At 45.2% G+C, this 22,581-nt stretch overlaps 1 protein-coding gene across 1 annotated transcript in view; it reads left to right on the top strand.

The window, feature by feature from the left end:
- Nucleotides 1–22,581, top strand: part of LOC141101197 (uncharacterized) — a 259,136-nt gene that overhangs the window by 83,359 nt on the left and 153,196 nt on the right. The window contains exons 9-11 of the mRNA XM_073590063.1: nucleotides 16,037–16,128; nucleotides 16,235–16,349; nucleotides 20,901–21,071. Of these exons, the coding sequence (XP_073446164.1) occupies nucleotides 16,037–16,128; nucleotides 16,235–16,349; nucleotides 20,901–21,071 (378 nt within the window). The remainder of the gene's footprint in view (nucleotides 1–16,036; nucleotides 16,129–16,234; nucleotides 16,350–20,900; nucleotides 21,072–22,581) is intronic.

Here is a 22,581-nt window from a genome sequence, read left to right as displayed (position 1 = left end):
GAGAGACACACGTGAGTGGAAGCAGTGCCCACTGCAACTGTGGTTTGGCTGGACGGGAGAAGCCCGCCAGTTGGTAGTTAGGTTGTCCATTGTTTAGTTAGTGCCGGACAGGCAAGGATTTGTTTTATGTTTTATTTCCTTTTTGCATTTCTTTCAACGTTAATAAACCTGACTCAGGGTCAGTTACACCCGAATCCCAGCTCTGCGCCTGAGTTTCATGCTGAATGCACGTGACCTTTGACCCCAGCAAAGGCGATCCCGGAGTGTTTTATCACATTGTGGTGGAGAATGCGGGCATCACATTGCAAGCATGAGCATGGAGGACGTGGTGAAAGCGCTGGTACAGTCCACCGCCATCCAGCAAGAAGCTAATCGGGTGATGATGGCCCAGCTGAAGGAGTTGGTGGACATGACAGTTACCGATCGTTCGCTTCTCCAGCAGGTGGCGCAGCACTTGGCAAGCTTACCTGAGCTTAACCTGGAAGCCGAGTCGAGAGTGATTCACGTGAGTCGGTACTGGCAGAAGATGACGACCGAAGATGACGTCGAGGCATACCTGACCACGTTTGAACGGACGGCGGTGCGAGAAAAATGGCCGAAGGCACGATGGGCCGGCCTGATTGCCACGTTTCTTTCCGGTGAGGCCCAAAAGGCTTATTATGACTTAGAGCCTGAAGCCGCGCAGGACTTTGACAAACTGAAAGCCGAGATCTTGGCCCGGCTGGGAGTGACGACCGCTGTCCGTGCACAGAGAGTGCATCAATGGACTTATCAGCCGGATAAACCACCGCGGTCACAGATGTTCGACCTGATCCACGTGACGAAGAAGTGGCTACAACCCGAGGTGCTGACAGCGCCAGAGATAATCCAGAGAGTCGTCATGGACAAGTACCTGAGAGCTCTACCGCCAGCCCTGAGGAAGTGGGTAAGCCATGGAAATCCTACGACGGCAGATCAACTGGTGGATCTGGTTGAACGTTACTCCGTGGCGGAAGGACTCCGAGACGACGCTACCCCACCTCGTTCTTCATCATCTCCACGTGGAACCGGTAAGACTGTTCCAAGGAGTAGGGGAGATGGAAAAATCCCTTAGACAGTGGGGGAGGAAAACGGGACTGCCCGCACTGCGAGGCCGAGAGTAACGAACTATGGTCTAAGCAAGGGGCCCGTTAGGTGTTTCCGCTGCCAAGAGATGGGACATATTGCTGTGAACTGTCCGGTCACTACTGAACCCATGCAGTGCGACGTCATAGACTCTAAAAACCGCATGTCTATGGTTGCACGGGTAGTGAGTGTGAATGCCGGTCAAAAGAATGTGGAAAAACACTTGTGTGATTTAACTGTTGATGGCAAAAATGTGGTGGCATTGTTAGACTCGGGAAGTGTGGTGACTCTGGTGAAGGCCAGTCTGGTGTCAGCCCCCACTGGACCATCAGACAAATTTTCTGTAACGTGTGTGCATGGAGACACCTGTTCGTACTTCACCACGGTCATATGCATTACAACTTCCTATGGGTCTGTGCAACATAAAGTGGGACTCGTCCCGGCGTTATTGCATGATGTTATCCTGGGCCGGGATTTTCCCCACTTCTGGCAATTGTGGGAGAATCAGTTGATACCCCAGGGTAATAGTGTACATGATTCTTCTCCCAGGGCACGTGTGGGCCCCGAACCCCTGGAAGAGGTCTCCCCGGAAGACTCTGGGGAAGAGTCTGCGGGAAATGACCTGCCGTTCCCGTTTTCAGTCATGGCGGGTGATACGGAGGAGACCGGGGAAGAGGAGGAGGCCGACAGCCGTCCACCTCCCCGTTTGCCGGATTTAGAAGTTCAGAAAGATGACTTCCAAAGCGAGCAAATAAAGGATCCTACCCTTTCTCAGGCTAGGACAAATGTAAAAGTGATAAATGGGGTACCCGTAGAACCTGGCTCTAGGCTGGCATATCCTTACATGGTTCTGGAGAATGATTTACTCTATCAGATAGAGAAAAAGGGGGAAGATACGGTGCAACTATTAGTCGTGCCAAAACCCTACCGGCGGCAGGTGTTGGACCTGGCCCACGGACATGTGATGGGAGGTCACCTGGGAGTCCAGAAAACCACCGAAAGGATATTACACTGTTTTGTTTGGCCAGGCATGCATCACGATATTCGTGTATATTGTGAGTCTTGTCCTGACTGCCAAGCCTCTGCACCTAAGCCCCGGTTCTGTAGCCCTTTGGTACCCCTACCTATTATTGAAGTCCCGTTTGAGAGGATTGGGATGGATTTAGTTGGGCCCCTTCCACGGTCTGCACGTGGACACCAACATATCCTGATCATCTTGGATTATGCCACCCATTACCCGGAGGCCATCCCTTTGCGTAACACAGCCACCAAGACGATTGCCAAGGAACTGGTGCATGTGTTTAGTCGGGTCGGTATACCAAAACAGATACTCACCGACCAGGGGACCCTCTTTATGTCCAGGATAATGAAGGAGCTCTGCCGATTGTTACAAATCGAACCGTTACGCACATCCGTGTATCACCCTCAAACAGACGGGTTGGTTGAACGGTTCAATAAAACTCTGAAGCAGATGCTGAGAAAGGTGATAGACAAGGATGGGAAGAACTGGGACTATTTACTTCCGTATTTGCTTTTTGCCATCAGGAAAGTACCCCAGTTTTCCACGGGATTCTCGCCTTTCGAGTTATTGTACGCCCGACGTCCTCGCGGACTGTTAGACGTTGCAAAAGAAACCTGGGAGGGTCAGGTCACACCGTTTAAAACAGTGATAGATCACGTCACACAAATGCAGGACCATATTGCGGCTGCGGCTGTTATGTCTATCGTCAAAGAACACATGATACAGGCTCAAGGAGCCCAAAAAAGAATCTATGATAGGGGCGCCAAGATCCGTACGTTTGCACCCGGAGATAGGGTGTTGATCCTGGTCCCCACGGTGGACAGTAAGTTCCTGGCAAAGTGGCAGGGCCCCTTTGAGATTAAGGAAAGAGTTGGTGAAGTAAAGTACAAAGTATACCAGGCAGGTAAACGGAAACCTGAACAGATTTATCATGTAAATCTGATAAAACCCTGGAAAGATCGGTCTGCCTTGTCAGCGGAGCTGGCCCGTCCCGTCTGCTCACATACCGTACCGGAGGTACGGGTTGCAGAGACTCTCTCGGAGCGGCAAAAGACTGAGGTCAGGCAGTTTCTACTTCACAACCAAAAGTTTTTCTCAGAAAAACCCGGGCAGACTACGCTAATGAAACATGACATTGTAACGGAACCTGGTGTCACAGTTCATGTAAAGCCCTACCGAATCCCGGAAGCGCGCCGTGAAGCCGTTTCCCGAGAAGTGAAGGCAATGTTAGAGTTAGGTGTCATTGAGGAATCGCACAGTGCTTGGTCCAGCCCGATTGTGCTAATTCCTAAACCGGACGGCACCATCCGGTTCTGCAATGACTTCAGGAAACTGAATGCGGTCTCAAAATTTGATGCCTACCCTATGCCCCGGGTCGACGAGTTAATAGATCGGTTAGGATAGCCCGGTATATTACGACCCTAGACCTAACAAAGGGGTATTGGCAGATCCCTCTGGCGGAGGCTGCCAGAGAAAAGACGGCATTTGCTACCCCAGAAGGTCTATTTCAGTATGTGTATATGCCGTTTGGACTGCACGGAGCACCGGCGACCTTCCAGAGACTGATGGATCGAGTCCTGAGGCCACATAGGCGGTACGCTTCGGCCTATTTGGACGACATTGTCATTTACAGCTTGGACTGGGAGACTCATCTCCAGAAAGTACAAGCTGTGATTGACGACCTGTGGGAGGCAGGTCTAACCGCGAACCCCAAGAAATGTCACATCTGGCTAGAAGAAGCCCGGTATTTGGGGTATGTAATTGGGAGGGGTGTTGTTAAACCCCAGGTTGATAAGATTCAGGCAGTTCAGGACTGGCCGCAACCTGTCAACAAGATGCAGGTACAAGCCTTCCTGGGGATCACCGGCTATTATCGCCGGTTCATACCCAATTTTGCAGCCATCGCTACCCCCCTGACGGATCTTACAAAAGGGAAAGACTCCGTCATGATTAAATGGAGTTTAGCGGCTGAAGAAGCCTTCCATAGCCTAAAACGGGCACTTTGCTCTCAGCCCGTACTGGTGACTCCAGACTTCTGCAGCGAGTTTGTGGTACAAACAGATGCCTCTGATACCGGTATCGGGGCCGTACTCTCACAAGTGAGGGACGGAGTGGAACACCCAGTCCTCTATCTCAGCAGGAAGCTGAATAAACACGAGCAAAGGTATGCAGTCGTAGAAAAAGAGTGCCTCGCCATTAAGTGGGCTCTAGAGGCCCTCAAATATTACCTGGTGGGCCGAAAGTTAAGGCTGATCACTGACCATGCCCCTCTCAAGTGGATGCACTTGAACAAGGAACGGAATAGCCGGGTGACCCGGTGGTTCCTTGCCCTGCAGGCCTACACTTTTACGGTGGAGCACCGCCCAGGCGTACAGATGGGAAATGCAGATGCCCTGTCCCGAGTGCACTGTTTGGCGGGTGTCATTGCTCGACTGGAGTGGTCTGAGCAGAGGGGGGGGATATGTGAGAATCATGTGGGAATAGTGGATGAGGGCAGGTATATCTCGCCCAGATTCCTTTCCTATGTGGCCTAGTCTGGTCAGTATCGCACCTGCTTGCTAATGAATAATGGGAGGTGGATATAAAAGGATGCCAGCTGGTTGTGTGAGTGTCTCAGCCTGGGAACACAGAGAGCCTGTCTGTGTGAGAGACACACGTGAGTGGAAGCAGTGCCCACTGCAACTGTGGTTTGGCTGGACGGGAGAAGCCCGCCAGTTGGTAGTTAGGTTGTCCATTGTTTAGTTAGTGCCGGACAGGCAAGGATTTGTTTTATGTTTTATTTCCTTTTTGCATTGCTTTCAACGTTAATAAACCTGACTCAGGGTCAGTTACACCCGAATCCCAGCTCTGCGCCTGAGTTTCATGCTGAATGCACGTGACCTTTGACCCCAGCAAAGGCGATCCCGGAGTGTTTTATCACAATATGTACAGCTCTGGCAAAAATTAAGAGACCACTTTCAGAAGTTCAGTTTGTCTGATTTTTCTCTTTAGGCAATGTGTCCACGTTGCGTTTTTTAAGCGTTTCCAACTTTTTTTCCCGCAGTGGAAATGCTTAAAAAACGCTTAAAAACACATCCCCATGCAATCCTATGGGATTCCGCAGTTGCAGTGTCCATGCTGCGGATTTTACCGCTGTGGAATCACATAGCGGTAAAATCCGCAGCATGTTCATTTTTTATGCGGAATCAAGGCATAGAGACTCTCCCCTATGCCCTTGGTACCATAATCCTGTTAAAAATAGAATTAAAATAAAAAATAGCGATATACTCACCTTCTGATGGCCCCCCGGAACCTTCCCGCCTCTCAGCCACGCTGCCGACATCTTCTGATCCCAGGGATGCATTGCGCGAATGACCTGAGATAACGTCGCGGTCTCGCGAGCATGACGTCATCTCAGGTCCTTCGTGCAAGGCATCCCTGGGAACGGAACGTACCGGGAGCGCCGCTGAGGAGATCGGGGGCCGTCGGAAGGTGAGAATAACCGTATTTTTAATTTCTTTTTATTTTTTACATTCTATCTTTTACTATTGATGCCGCATAGGCAGCATCAATAGTAAAAAGGTGGTCACACTTGTCAAGCACTATGCTTGACAAGTGTGACCAACCTGTCAATCACCTTTCCAAGCAATGCTTCAAATCGCTTGGAAAGCGCAAGCATTCTGCAATCTAAAAACGCTTGTGTTTTGCGGGAAAACGCATGCGAATTCCGCATGCGTTTTACCCACGGCAGGAACTTGCGGAAATGCTGCGGATATTTCCGGAGCATTTCTGCAATGTGGGCACATAGCCTCATAGGTATATTTTTGAGTAAAATGTAAATTGTTCTTTTAGTCTATAAACTACTGACAACATGTCTCCGAATTTCCAAGCAATACATTTTTTGTGTTTTTTTTCTGACAAAGAAAAATGGTCAAACTTAAAAACACAGTGCTTTCAGACCTCAAGTAATGCAAAGAAAACAATTTCATAATCATTTAGAAACAACAATACTAATGTTTTAACTCAGGAAGAGTTCAGAAATCAATATTTTGTGGAATAACCATGATTTTTAAAAACAGCTTTCATGCCTCTTGGCATGCTTTCCGCCAGTCTTTCACACTGCTTCTGGCACAAAAATGTAAGCAGTTCTTCTTTGTTTGATGGCTTGTGACTATCCATCATCCTCTTGATTACATTCCAGAGGTTTTCAATGGGGTTCAGGTCTGGAGAATGGGCTGCCCATGACAAGGTTTTGATGTGGTGGTCTCTTAATATTTGCCAGAGCTGTATATATGTATTATATGTATCATATAGACAAAAAGAATACAGCAGCACATGTGCATGAATCTAGGCCATGTGAAAACACAGAAAAACATTCAAACCATTCAATTTAGATAATAATCCTCAAAAATATATATATTTTTTTTAAATTTTTAAACTTACAGTAAGATGAAAATGAAGGTTCTTAGTGCTCAAATTGTCCAATTCGTGTAAGTCCATCAACCACGGCAAGGTGACCTCCCCCTGATGGGTCCCTGCTCTACTGTACATAAGCCACTTCTGTCTATTATATGTATATGTATATATATAAATATATATACGGTATATATATATATATGGTGTGTGTATATGTATATATATATGTTTGTGTTTTGAAGAGAATTTTTTTTTAAACGATGTGTAAAGGAGAGAGAACTGCTGTATGTAAAAGCTCATGTTAAAATCGCATTGCATACAGATTGCATACGCATGTCATACTGATGTTCCATTTGGGTATGGGCCCTAAGGCTAAAGCTAGCCAGAGAGGCAATGGTAAAAAATAGCATTCGGAGCATAAAAGAGAATTGGTAATATTGTTTTTGTGGTGCGAAAATTAATGGTTCCATTTAAAACAAACATTTGCTCAGTCTGTGGCGGCTGGATGTAAACAGAAGTTTATCATTCCACTTAATTGTAGAATGAAGGAAAGCAGCAGGGGGCATTTAGTGCTGGGTCCCCTCTCATGACATGATGCGTAGCATTGGTTAGTTATACCTCTACAGTGGGTAGATATATGTTCAGCAATACTAGTCTAGTACCTTATATATACAGTCATCTGAACCTTTTTTTTATGTTGTAAATAACTTGCAATGTGTGCCTGTGCCCCGGTCATGAAGGAATTGTAAATCAAAGGCAAATCAACACTTTTATATCATAATAAAAACTAATTATGCAACTTATAATAATAAATTAACTAAAATAGCCAAGTCATCATGAAATGCACCATAGCTGCTCGTAAATTTAATACATGTATAATTATAAAATAAATATACTTATAAATCATATAGGAGATATAAAAAATAGATGGCTACACAGACAGATTTATAGATACCACCCCATCTGTACGCTCTGTTTGGTAAATAATCTGTGTCGCCCGCCAGGGCAATGGGGTACTCAGTGGGGTATCTCAGAGGGAAGTGTCACAGTAGCAGTGATCGGGTCCGTGGCCCTGGGCATCCATGTAAAAGCGGTTAAGCGTGGCTGATCAAAGTTTATAAGGGGATGATACGTGATGCCACCTGTGGTGCTCGGCAATGAAGGAGTTAAGCCGACGCTGCAGGCAGATCCTCTGGGACAGATGGTATAAGGCAGCAAGATGTAATAGCTCCCCACAGGTGGAGCTGTGGTCCCAGGGCAGTGGTAATAGGTGTTGAGGAAGGGGGTGTAGTGTCTGGCACAGAGATGTAGCAGTGCTGGAGGGTTTGCAGGAAGAATGCAATGACACAACAGGGTGCAGTTTCTGTTACCTTTACTGTGCTTTGTAAGTGCAGTCCAGGGTGCAGATTACAGATGGAACAGAGGCTGGCCAGCTTGGAAGCAACTTAGAAATCTCTCTATGCAGATGGGTTGTGTAGTCTCCTTTCTAGCGCTTTCTGAGGTACTTGCAGTACTGTGTTACACTGAAGTTCCACTTGCTTGTTCTCTTTTAGAACTCCCTCGTATGGCAGACAGCAGTAGCATCCTTCTTCTGCCTCACACGTTGCTGTTGTGCCTCCTAGTCTTATGTGGGAACAGAGCATTTACAGCTTCCTATTCCTCCGGTTTCTGCTGCAGGAACATCAGTATCCGTACAACCTTGGAGAACGGACTCCAGACTATGCGCTACAGCTAGAAGTGAGCCTGAACTCTGCTCAATCCTCCAGCTCATCTCCTCACGTCCACACACGTTTCCCTCCTCACACAAACTAACTATTTTCCCCTTCCTGGCCCCCAGAGAGCAGCTCCTCCCTCAGTTTTGGTTCAGAGCTCCCTCTGCTGGCCTGGAGTGGGAACTGTGCTGTGTGTTGTATTTAACTGATAGAGAGACCCTTCATTGCTTCCAAGCATGACATCACACTCCCTAGGAGGAAGGTAATGCCACTGTGGCGACCATACTCCTGGGGGCGCCACATTCCCACCTAGTGCAATTCAGTACTCCTGGACTGAAGAAAAACATGCAGAAACATTAACAAATGAACAATTGAAAATGAAACAAGATTTCAAAAAAATGAAAAATTACAAAAACCAAAGCTCAAAAATACTCCTGCTGACGATTAGTCCATGCGTCAATGTCCATGGTCCATTTCCTGAGCAGTTGGCAAACTATGTACAAGTGTAGTTTTGACCACACATAGTCCTGTGGCCCAATTGTCCATCAAAAACAGATTGTTCAAAAACGGTTCTTACAGAGTCTCTGTAGGCACATAAGCTTGAAAAGTTGCATATTTACATTTTAGCATTCACATAACTTATTTATATGCGAAACCTTAAGGGTGGTATACCTTGGGCACTACGGACAGACCTACGTAGCACTGGTGTTGTTGGGGACCTTACTGGATGCCTTGTGTTAACTACTACTGGTGTAGTGTGTGTTGTACTGGCTACATTACTGTTGGTTCTGCGTAGCACAGGAATACTAGATTTCCTAGGACCACTTCTACTCACCGTGGGCATGACAGATTCACCACTGGCAGGGTGAGAATTCTCTTGCTTCGCTGCTGGTGTGGCATCCGCTGCTTGTACTTGCTGGTTTTCAGGGTGGTCTTGAGTCACTTTTTCTTGCACTACCAGTTGGGGAAAGGTCAAAACTGGCGCCACTATGGCTTGATTCGCTCTAGTCCAATTTGCAGGGAATTCTCCGAGTACAGTACAGACCTTTTCTTCTTCTTCCTCTATGGGCTGCAGGTTGTTTTTCTCTTCCATTCTGTCCTTTAGTTGGTCAGGGCACAGTTTCAGATGATCCCTCGATACTGCTGATGAGGTTTCTCCTCCATCCTTACTTACTGATGAGGCACACTTTGGTGTTGTCAAAGTTTGACGGTAGGATGGTGTAGGGTTTAGCTTCCCATTGGTCATCCAATTTATGCATCCTTCTTTTCCTCTTTAGGACTTTTTCTCCTGGTGACAAGGGAACTGCAGGTGCATGTTGATTGTAGTTCTTTTCCTGTTTTTGTCTCGCCTGAGCTAGACTCTTTTCTACGCACTCTTGTACTCTACGGTACTGCTGCTGCCGTTCTGTATCCCAGTCAGCATCTGGTGATGTCACTTCAAGTGTCAGGACTCCCATGTCCAAATCAAAAGGCAGTATACCAGGCCTCGCTCTCATTAGGTAGGCTGGAGTGCAGTTGGTGGAATCCACAGGAATGTGATTGTAGAGGTCTACCAGATCTGACAACTTCTCTGGCACAGATTCCTCTCTTTGTGTGGTTGACAAAAGTGCTATTGGAATGCTCTGGCTGTTGTCCTGGCTGTTTGATCCTTGACAGGCACGACTACCAGGAATCTTGAGTAGTGGTCAACGATGATAAGAGCATAAATGTAGCCTGAATGGCTTGGAACCAGCTTCACATGATCCAGGGTGACCAACTCAAGTGGCTGTTTGGTTATTATTTGCTGCGCAGGTTACATTGTCCACACTCCTGGCACCAATTTTCAATGGCCTTCCTCATACCAGCCCAGTAGAATCTCTCCTGGAGCAAGGCCTCCAATTTCTTCCATCCGAAGTGTCCAGCTCCATTGTGGTACGCTTCCAAGACCATTGATGCCTCCCTCTTTGGGACTACCACTTGCCAGACCAACTCATGAGTGCAGGCATTGATACTCCTCCGACACAGCTTTCCTTCATAAATGAACAGCCGACCTCTTTCCTTCCACAACTGCTGGGTTTCTTAAGGAGCATCTGGACTTGGGCGTGAGTCAACTTGTGACAGTAGCTCCTTTATCAGGCGGACTGTGGGGTCGCTATCCTGCGTTTCAGCCCAGTCATGATGAATCAATGGATTTAAGGCCCTTTTACATTTAGTGATGCACCAGCGATCCGACCAGCGACCCAACCCGGTTAGGATCGTCGCTGGTGCATCGCTAAATGATCGCTAGTGAGCTTTCACACAGAAAGATTTCACAGCGATGCAGCAGCAATACAGCGGACGATACTCACCTTTCACACGCAGTGATGAAGACGTCCTCCCGCCCGCCTCCACGCGTCGCTCATCGTCACAGCAGGAAGCTGACGACGAGAAATAGAGCCGGACATTCTCACGCGATCAGCGATAACCAGCGGGGGAGCCGGTCGGAGGTAAGTATCACACATAGCGATATCGCTAGCGATATCGCTATAACATCACAAAATCGTTGATGTTATAGCGATATCGCTAGCGATATCGCTATGTGTAAAACCCCCTTTAGGGTGGCCTCCTTCACGATAGACTGTCTGTTTCTCACTCCTTGGGCACTTCGGGCCGCAATTGGCCGGTGGAAGGCAGGTATCTCTATTTCTTCGAGTGCCTCAGGATCTTCTCCTGCATCTGGCAGATTGGGCATTCTGGAGAGCGCATCAGCATTGGCATTCTTGTGACTCTCTCGGTACTTGATGATAAATTCATAGTTAGACAGCCGGGCCATCCATCGCTGCTCCAGTGCACCTAGTTTGGCAGTTTCCAAGTGAGTCAACGGGTTGTTGTCCGTGAAGAAGGTAAACTTAGCAGAAGCTAGGTAATGCTTGAATCGTTCAGTCACAGCCCAGACTATGGCGAGGAACTCCAGTTTGAAGGAACTGTAGTTGTCAGGGTTCCTTTCAGTGGGACGAAACTTCCTGCTGGCGTAGGAGATCACTCTTTCTTTGCCATTCTGTACCTGTGACAGTACTGCTCCCTGTCCCACGTTGCTGGCATCAGTATACAAAACAAATGGTTGGTCATAATCTGGGTAGGCCAGAACTTCATCTCCTGTGAGAGCCATCTTCAGTGGAGTGAAGGACTTCTCCAGTTCCTCATTCCATTGAAATGTAGGACTCTTCTTCCTGGCTTTCTTAGGCTGGCCCACCAGAAGATTTTGCATAGGTGTGGCTATCTCCGTGAAGCCTTTGATGAACCTTCGGTAGTAGCCTACCAACCCGAGGAATTGACGTACTTCATGGAGGTTGCTGGGCTTCTGCCAGTCCCGGATGACAGTGACTTTGTCAGGATCCGGTGCCACACCTTCTGCACTCACTACATAACCGAGGTACTGCACCTTGGGCTTCAGGAGGTGGCATTTGGATGGCTTCACTTTCAGGCCAAAGTTGGACAAGGCTGCGAACACCTCAGCCAAGTGCTACAGATGGTCTTCATAAGTCTTGGAGAAAACAGTGACATCATCAAGGTATAACAGAACTGTCTCGAAGTTCTTGTGTCCAAGATAGGACTCCATTAGCCGTTGAAATGTCCCTGGTGCGGTGCAGAGCCCGAATGGCATGTAGTTGAACTCGCAGAGACCCATTGGGGTGGTAAACGCTGTTTTGTCCTTGTCTGCCTCTGCCACGGGAACCTGCCAATACCCACTAGTGAGATCTAAGGTGGAAAAATAGTTAACAGTTTTAAGTGCAGCTAATAACTCCTCAATTCTGGGTAGTGGGTAGGCATCCTTATGTGTAATGCTGTTAATTTTTCAGTAATCAACACACATTCTCATGGTACCATCTTTCTTTTTCACAAAGACTATTGGGGCTGCCCAGGGGCTACAACTGTCTCTGATGACCCCAGCTTCCTTCATTTCCCGCAACATACTTTTGGCACATTGATATTGTGTTGGGGGTATAGGCCGATACCTTTCTTTAATTGGTGGATGATCTCCAGTGGGGATATGGTGTTGAACCCCTTTTGCCTTCCCAAAGTCTAGAGGGTGTTTACTGAATACCCGCTCATACTCACTCGGTAAACCCCACTCTTTTGGTATGAAGGGGTGGAGTCAGTTCCCACCTGCAGCTGCTGACACCACTCCTCCAGCTGCTTTACAGAGCCATTGTCCCCTGCCTGGTCAGATGAGACCAAGGGCTCTGCTGCCTGTATTGCGTTATTACTGACAGTAAGCAGCTTAGCAACTGTGGCATACCGAGGTATTGTGGCCTCCTCTTCCCCACAATTCAAGAGGCGTACAGGTACTCTCCCTTTGCAGACATCAACTACCCCTCTGGCTGTCAGGACAGTGGGCCGGCTATCAGAGTACACTGGCTCTACCAATGCTTGGTAATCTTTTCCTCTGAGGCCGATGGCTGCCCGACACCAAATTAACATTTCACATCTGGGGGGTATCGCAATGGGGAAAGAATCACTCACTCTGATGCTGCCAATTTCTCCGCCAGACAGTTCTACCTGCTGTCTTTGCATCGGGGCCTTGATCTCCTTCTGCAGGACTCGTTGTTCACTGGAACCAACAGTCTCGGCTACCTGTTGCAACAAAACAATAACCTCGGCAAGACAATTTTCAATCACATTAGTACCTAAGGTCATCATTGGGTTACATTCTCATCGATCAATGTCTACAACTATCAGACCTTGAGATTTTAACTCTACTCGCCCCACTTTAATGGTAATCTCTTTACATCCTACTTGCGGCAAAGACTGACCATTGCTGGCAACTATTTTCAGTTCATCTCTTGGGCCACGGGTAAGTTCAGAGTCAGCCCAATACCGCTTGTAAAGGATATATGGCATAGTTGTCACCTGAGAGCCAGTGTCCAGCAAAGCGTTTATGGGGATGCCATCAATCACCACTGGGAAGACCGGTCGCCCTCCAACATACTTGGCTCGCCAGTTCTTTGGGCCTGGTGGTCCTACTCCTGGGTGTTGGCCCTCTGCCCCAGGGTGGCAGAATATTGCGTTGTGGCCTGCCTTGCAGCAGTGACGACAGATGGGACGTCCGTCCTGGTCATAGCGATCGTTGTCTCTCCCTCGGCGTGGCAGGATCCTCTTCTTCCGTAGCCACGGGACATCGTCTGGACTGGAGGCCAGCTGGATCTTCTCTTTTGAGGACACCTGCATGGACTGCACAGTTTTAGCAAGTGCAGCCATACTTTTGGTCAGCTCTTGGACCTGAAGACGCAATTCTGTAGATGGATCATTATCCAGAGTCTGTGCGTCAGCCCCCACAGGGCTGGGAGGGAAAGATACTGCTTCTTGGTGGTATGTGATCGCTGGGCGCCTAGGGGGCGCTGGACGGCTGACATTTGGTTCATGCAGCACCCGAATAGCCCTGTCTTTGAAGTCTGCAAAGTCTAGGTCAGGGTTTTGTAGGGCTATGATGCGCAGCTATGCTCTGTGGGTACTGGATAGGAGTCCCTCAATAAATTGCTCCTTTAACAGTCTGTCTCCATCTTTCACACTGTCTGGGTCAATCTGCTCCATGGCTCGCAGCGCCTCCTGCAGGTTAAGAGCATAGTCCCGTATACTGTCCTGCGCTCTCTGCTTACACCCAAAGAATCTCATTTTTATTTCAGCTGCAGTGCGGGTGTTAAAGGTGCTTCTTAGCTTAGCCAGACTCTTTTTAACAGTCTCTTTATCAGTGTCCTGCCAGGCTTTTACTTCCCTTTGCGCTGCACCAGTTAGCTGCCCAATAAGGATGTTCACTTTTTGGTTTTCAGACAGAGGATACACCTCAAACAAACTGCACAGTCTCTCTTTGAATTCACTCAGGGTTTGTGACTCCCCTGAGTACTGCGGTAACCAGGCCGCTCCCGGTATATAGGGCATGGACAGCGGCATTATGGGGACTTCTGTGATGGGCGCTTGTTCCTGCTGCGCCCTGGAAGCGGCGCTGGCCGCTGGATTCTGCGGTGCTATTGGAGCCGCAGCTGAGCAGGCCCCTGCATCTTGCGGCGCTGTGGGGGGTGCGGTGGCGTCCACCGGTGCATCTGCTCTTGCCTCAGACATTCTCCTCCCCCCAGTTAATGTTTGGCCAGGCCTTGGGTTGTGCTGGCTTACTGGCTGCCGCTCTGCAGGCTGGATGATCAGGGGACGCCGGGACTGCAGGCCTCGGCTTCTCACTTCCCACGCGCTAGCCTCTTCCTGCACAGCACTTCACTTTTTCGCGCTTTTCGGCTGGCTCCGCCCACGACGGCCCGCCCCTTTGGCTTCCTGCGTGCCAAGCGGTGGGGTAATGGCGGCAATTGCGCAAATAGTCTATGGCACACAACACAGTCTTTGGCACACAGGACCCGGGGGCACCGGGCTCCGTAAATCCTGTACCGTCTCCCTTCTGTCCGCGGTGAGTCTCCCTTCAGTCTCTCCAGTCGCTGCTCTCCTTTCTTGTCTCTGGCTCTCGCTCTGGCTCTCTGGCGCCCTCTAGCTTCTTTGCTCCTTCTTTCCTGCTCCGTCGACTGCCCTCTGCTGGCGTCCTCAGCCCCTTTTATACTAGCTCCTCCCCCAACCTTTCTAGAACTCTCTGTGTTCCGTCCCCTAATTATGTCCCTCGGAAACAGTCCCCCTAGGAACCTTGGTGACAGTCCCCTTGGTTCTGGCCCGGGCACACAGCGGGGACTCCTTCTCCTACACATGGCCCGCAAGGGAGGGGTGGAAAACCTCCCTAATGTTGCCAAAACAAGAAACCACTTAAATACAAACACATGGGCCGTGCACACCGTGAACAAGTCTGTTCACTGTGCGCATGGCCCATGTGTTTGTATTTATGTGTTTGTATACAGCATACAGACATAGTGCTTGTCTTAGTCTCCCTCTTGCTCATCTCTTTTTGCACACTTGCAGCTTGTCTGTCTGGAGATCTGGCAGACTCTTGCAGTCTATTCGCTTAGTTACCGCTTATCAGTCCCTCAAACACAGTCAGTAGGTTCCTCAGAACTTGTTGCCAAGTTGTGATGACCTATACTCACAGGCATCAACATTCAGACTATCTCATGTGTGGCAACTGGTCACCCCTTGTGGACACCTACCTATTTGACAGATGCATTATTTTCTCATAGCAAACCAATTCTTTGTTCCTCTTTGTGATGGCAATTCTCGTTCTCCCTTTGTGCAGTGGTGGTGCTGTCATGCAAGAGGGCTGGGCTCCTTCACAAATTGCTCAGACTACAGTACAAGTTTGAGCTACCTAATTTCACATCTGTGGCTCTATGAGACCTTGAGTAGTGCAGCAAATTTTGTGAATGCTGCTCACTCCTACTTGCTAGCTAACAATGAAGCAGACATTTTCTGCCTGGCTCCACAGCTCTCCTCCTTGTACCAAGTTGCTCTGAATAGCTTCCAGGGAGCATGCCTGCATTTATGATGCGATTAATAATGCATTTTAATTAAAGGAGATAATGTAGCCCTCACATCTAATGAGTGACACCTTTAATTTCCATACTGGTCACTGGCTTGCTCTTTATGTGTACTTGTATATTTTTTTTTAATTAAAAAATAACAGAACCATTGTACAATATAAGGATCTTTACCTTTTTGTCCCACCCCTATTTCCCCATAGATTGGAAGCCCTTGTGAGCAGAGTCCTCTTATTTTTTATTATTTTTTTAATGTCTGATATTATGTGTACATGCAACCTCTGAACTGTAGTGTAAAATCATGGGTCAGCAATAACAAGTGACCCATTTAGCATGCATGATAAGTATGTCTGTAATTGTCTGCTTCCTTCCATCATTCTCTCCAGCTCGAAGTCATTGTGCAATCCCGTCAACTAGATATTATCATGCATCCAGTTATCCAGAAATTAATTGAAGAAAAATGGAGATTTTTTGGCAGGTAAGCCTGGAGACTATTTCATTGAGCTAATTGATAGTGCCTGTGGGCAAAGCTCTCCCTCAGCTGTTTGAGATGAAAGCCTGCGCTATGTTCTCTCTCCCCGTAGAAAGAAAATCTCTATAATGCTGTCACTGAATCTTCTATTCATCATATCGTGGACAGCTCTGGGAATCGCATCTTCGCTGCCAAGAGCAGAGGATGCCCCTTACAAATTTCCAGAGGTACGTCATGGCATGTGCAAGCAGAGAGAATGGCTTTATATCACAGCCTTTCCGGCAGCAGAAAGTAGTAAGAACACTTCTAACACAGTTGTGAAAAATAACACTTTATTAATATGAAGCCTCTTATTCATTTGGCACATTGGTCCACATAATATAATTTTCTACAACCAATTGTTCTTTTAGGGCTCTGTAGCTAAACGTTTCTACACTCTATGGACAAAAGTATTGGGGTACCTCCACATTACAACTACAGGAGCTTTTCTGACCCCCCCATTCTACATGCATAAGATTAACATGGTGTTGGTTCCCTCTTTGCATGACAAGATATAGAGTAAACGGGCACCAACCACAATATCAATTTAGGTGGGATCACCTGGTGCATATAAATGAATTAGAACACATGAAAAGGGAAAAGTATATGCACACAAATAGGGATCACCACAAAGATATGAAAAAAGTATCAATTTTATTAATGGACACAACAAACAGACACTTTGTGGTTAAAAACAATTAAAAAGTCTGAACAACCAGACATTGATAACAAAACAAAGACAATGGGTCATTTTGATAAATAGTTAAATGCTATGGGTCCCAAGACCAACCATACAGTATAATGCCAGGTATCTGCTAGTTACCATAACCTAGGGTCTATCAAATCAATTGTTATGACAATCATGACCTTAAATCAAAAAAATACCATATTATCAATAACTACTATGGTTACATAGAAATTCTACATATACCATGGACAGAAAATTGAATGCTTATCATGTTGCCAACACAAATACACATACATTAATAAGTCCCTTTCCCTAGCGTGATATCACCTGGTTTCTGAGGATGAACAAGCTACCGGGTAGGTTACATGGGACCCCCAAACCCACGCGTATCGACACAGTGATGTGTCTTTCTCAAGGTCCTTGAGAAAGTAGTTATTGATAATATGGTATTTTTTTGATTTAAGGTCATGATTGTCATAACAATTGATTTGATAGACCCTAGGTTATGGTAACTAGCAGATACCTGGGATTATACTGTATGGTTGGTCTTGGGACCCATAGCATTTAACTATTTATCAAAATGACCCATTGTCTTTGGTTTGTTATCAATGTCTGGTTGTTCAGACTTTTTAATTGTTTTTAACCACAAAGTGTCTGTTTGTTGTGTCCATTAATAAAATTGATACTTTTTTCATATCTTTGTGGTGATCCCTATTTGTGTACATATACTTTTCCCTTTTCATGGGTTCCCTCTTTGCAGCTATAACATGTACCGCTCTTCTGGGAAGCTTCTCTACAAGATTTTGGATACGTGTTTTGTTGGGATTTTTGTCCATTCGTCCAGGAAAAGCATTTTTAAGATCAGACACTGGTGTTGGATATGTCCCGATTGGATACACCTTGTCGCGTGGGATAGCTTTTATGCTTTTTTTTATCAAAATAGTGGTAACTAAATCCCCTACGCTATTTACATTTGCTATTACTATTTATTTACAACAGGGTATATGCTCATTTTTGTTTTTGTTTTCTTTTTGTCTTCAGTCAGTCTGACTAAGACGATTATGTACATTCAAAACGTGTTTCTCTATATGCAAATGCAATTTTTTTATTGATTTATTCCAATAAATTCTATGCAACTGTAAGAAGCTGGAATTTGCTGTAGTTGGTGGACGCCTAATGCCAATTTCTGGCATAAGGCATGCCCTCATATTCAGTCATTTTGGAAAGAATTACTAGTAGTGCTAAACAATATGCTTATAGCCCCATATAGCCCCAGTTCATCGTATACCAGAGGCTTGTTTGATGGGTCTCTTTGGTGAATCTTTATAGCCTCATCACATCTGTATTTTTTGTATGATGGATTGAACAGTGCTCCATGACATGTTCAGAGCTTGAGCTATATTTTATAACCTAACGCTGCTTTTCTCTTCTTGACAACTTTATCCCTGACCTCTCTGGTGGGCTCCTTGGTTTTCATGATGCTGTTTGATCCCTAATGTACTCAAACAAAGCTCTGAGGCCTTCACAGAACAGCTGTAGTTATGCCAAGAATAAATTACACTTAGGTGGACTCAGTTTACTAATTACCATATGTGACTTCTGGAGGCAATTGGTCACTCAGGATTTGATTTAGGGGTATCAGACTACCGAGGGCTGAATACAAATTCACTTCACAGTTTTCAGATTTATATTTTTTTAATATTTAAAAAAACATCCACAAAAAATTCAGACTTACATAAAACTATAGCCGAAAGAAGTGATCCAGAGATTAAGATAAAACAATGCAATATTTTTTTAATGCTATTACATATCAACAGTATTAAAACAGATAATTGCTCTGAATTATCTGTTTTAATACTGTTGATATGTAATAGCATTAATAAAATATTGCATTGTTTTATCTTAATCTCTGGATCACTTCTTTCGGCTCTAGTTTTATGTAAGTCCGAATTTTTTGTGGATGTTATTGTGAAGTGCCAGTTCGCTGGAGTATATAGGACTTTTTTATGTAAGGTATTTAAAAAACCATGTATAATTTCCTTTACACTTCACAAATACTTTCTGCTTTGTGTTGGTGTCACATAAAATCCCAATAAAATACATTTACGGTAAGTTTGTAGGTGTAATATGAAAAAATGTGGCAAAATACACGGGATATGCATACTTTTTCAAGGCCCTGTATCTACTGCAAAGCTGTTGTATTGCAGTATTTAGAACATGCATTCTCACAGGTTCAAACCCAAAGAGGACTACAAAAAAAAAACTAGTTTCTAAAATAAATTGAGTCTCTCCCTTTTTTCCTAAATAAAAAATAAAGAAATAAAAAAACAAACTTGATTGTATTGCTGTGTCTGTAATAGTTCGATCTATCAAAATATAAAGTTATGTAACCCATAAGCGCCATAAAGTGGTAAACATTAATATGGTCGAATTGACTTTTTTTTAGTTGATGCATCTCCCCCAAAAATGCCAGTAAAAGCAATCAAAAAAATTATATTTACCCCAATATAGTACTAATAAAAACATTAGCTCACCACTAAAAAAACAAGCCTTCACAGGAAAAAATTAAAAAAAATCTCAGAAAATGACAACACAAACCCAATTTTTTTCTCCTAACAAATTTCTGATGACTGTTTGGTATCACTGTAATCGTATTGGCCTAGAGAATCACTTTGCCAGATCTTTTTTATTTTGCACAATGAATACCATAAAAATAAAACTCAAAATTAATGGGGGAATTGCATTTATTTCACAATTTCACTTGAAATTCTTTGCCATATTTCAATCCAATGAATGTATGGTAAAATGATGTACCATATATACTCATGTATAAGGCGAGTTTTTCAGCACATTTTTTTGTGCTGAAAATGCCCCCCTCGGTTTATACACTAGTCAATTGTTCCAGAGGGCCAGCAGGGAAGGGGGAGCGGCGGAGCAGTGGGTGACAGAGGCAGGAACCGACGGCTCTGGCTACAGCCTGTGCCACTACTAAAGAGAAATGAATATTCATTTCTCTTATAGCGCGCACAGTGACAGCTGCAGCCGCCGGCTTCCAGAAGACATCATACTCACCCTCCAGCGTGCCCTGCATCTTGTTTGTACTGGCGCTCTCACAGCATTTCGATGGTGACGGCTTCCGACAGCACTTCCTGTGCTGAGCGATCACTTGGCACCGCTCATTAAGGTAATGAATATTCACGCCTCGTCTCCACTCCCATAGGCGTGGAGGGAATATTCATTACCTTAATGAGCGGTGCCATGTGATCGTTCAGCACAGGAAGTGCTGCTGGAAACCGAAATGAGGTGCTGCGAGGGTACGCTGGAGGCGGGTGAGTAGGATGTTTGTTTTTCTTTTTCTTTGTAATAGGAAACATGTATACAGTGATGGGAGGGGGGGAGCCATGCATACCAGGACAGCTATGGGGGAGCCACGCATACCAGGACAGCTACGGGGGAGCCACGCATACCAGGACAGCTACGGTGGAAGGCACGCATACCAGGACAGCTACAGGGAAGCCACACATACAGGACAGGACGGGGGAAGCCACACATACCAAGACAGCGATGGGGGAGCCACACATACCAGGACAGTGACGGGGGGAGCCATGCATACCAGGAAAGGACGAGGGGAGCCACACATACCAGGACAGCGATGAGGGGAGCCACGCATACCAGGACAGGACGGGGGGAACCACGCATACCAGGACAGGGATGAGGTGACAATGCATACCCGACTTATTCTCAAGTCAATAAGCTTACCCAGTTTCCTGTGGCAAAATTAGGTGCCTCTGCTTATACTCGGGTCGGCTTATTCTCAAGTATATATGGTAATTGAAAAAAATGAGAATGTCATTGAAAATAATAACCCATCCTGCAAAAAAAACAAACCAAACCCTGCTATAGCTATATGGATGGAAAATGTAAAATAATATATGGCTCTTGAAAGAAGGGAGGAAAAAACAAACGCACATAAACTAAAAAGAATAAATGCCCTTCACAACTTATCTTTCAGTTAACTGTAAATAAATATGTTCATTCTTCTTGATTTCAGGATGTTTGGAGAATCATTGTCATCTGCATAGCTCTGGGCTTGACTTTATATCAAATCGTGGAGGAATTTAAAGAAATTTATCAGTCAAAGATCAAGATGAATCAATGGAAAGAATGGAGAAAAAAGGAGCTTGAGAAGGACTTAAAATACTGCCATCCAATGTGGCTAGAGGTACATGAAAGGCCATCCTCATTTTAAGCTTTTCTTCTTTTTTTTACTTTGGTACAAGTCCACATAAGAAACCCTCTGAATTGCATACGGTGGTCTTGCCCGATAGTAGCTAATTTTTTGTCTAGAATAGAAAATTTAGTGGGAGAAGTCACAGAGAGCTAAATGTCCTAAATTACCAGCAATTTTCTTTTTATGAGACAAACCTTTAAATATGCAAAATCCAACCTCTCCGCTTATATTGCCAGCTTCTCAAATACACGTAGCGTCCAGGTGGAAAAATCCAGATCTGCATTTATCCACTGTTGTTGCTAAGATTAATAATATTATGGTATACAAGAAGTTGGGAGCTATTAGGTCCAACATGGTGGGGTATTTTAATAAGATCTGGACTCATAAGGATGGCTTGTCAATATGCCCCAAATGTACAGTATTGCTTATCTCACTGTCAGACACAGACAGAAAAGTGCAAAAACAATATATGAGCCAGAGAGCTCCTTAAAATGGAAAACTGCACCTGTTTTGGAAGTAGAAATGGCCCCCCTTACCGCTTGGTCCTCTGTGTGGCCGCAGAGCTTGCACAATGACATGTCTGCCTCTGACTTATCTGCATAATGTGATGTATGTGCCTATTACTATTTGTGAAATGTGCTATCTGCGTATGCTTTTCTCTTTTTATTGCATCCTTGTATACAGTATATGTAAGGTAGTCTAACCTATTTAGTTACATTACTTGATATTTCTTGATGGATTTTGAGGGCAAATGTGAGAGATTTTTCTCTTTTAATTTTAATAAAGTTTGTATGTTTCATACTAAAAAACCTTGGATATACCTTAAAGGGAATCTGTTAGTAGGATCAACCCACTTAGCAGTCTATATGGACATACTGTTATGAGCGTAACACACACACACTCAAGGGTAATGGAAAAAGGGAAGACCTACTAAAGTGAGATGCCGCATCTACAACCTACATGTCCCTGTATAGACTAGAAAGTGTAGTACCGAAAAAAGAAACAACACTAACTTATGGTCTAAAAAAAACATGCAAATGCAATTAATAGTTTAAATAAAATTACCTTTATTAGACAACAATGGTAAGCGGTAGCACTAAAGCAATAATGTGCCCGTACTTGGAATACATAATAAAAAGTATGTGTTCATTCAAAGAATAAAAACACAGTGGACCAAAAAAGTCATAAGATCAAATCAAGACCATATGTTTACTGACAAAATCCATCGAGGAAGTAACAAATAAATGGTTGGGGGGAGGATAAGAATAGAAAATCTCAAGAATACACATATGCATATATACTATGTATGTAACACCATCATAAAGCTCAAAAAATACTCAATAGTGTAAAAAAAGGGGTGAAAACACAATCTAAAGCCATTAGCTTAAAATTAATCAAATGAATACAACAATGTGTAAAATATCACAAGTCAAATAAGTTAGTGTTATAAGTAAAACAGCACACAAGAGGGAACCACTTAAGGTGAAAATTGCATAAGTGC

This window comes from Dendrobates tinctorius, unplaced genomic scaffold (assembly GCF_039654945.1).
Source record: "Dendrobates tinctorius isolate UK_male_01 unplaced genomic scaffold, ASM3965494v1 ptg000116l, whole genome shotgun sequence".
NCBI classification, from domain to species: Eukaryota; Metazoa; Chordata; class Amphibia; order Anura; family Dendrobatidae; genus Dendrobates; species Dendrobates tinctorius.
This window is presented reverse-complemented; position numbering and strand designations above follow the sequence as displayed.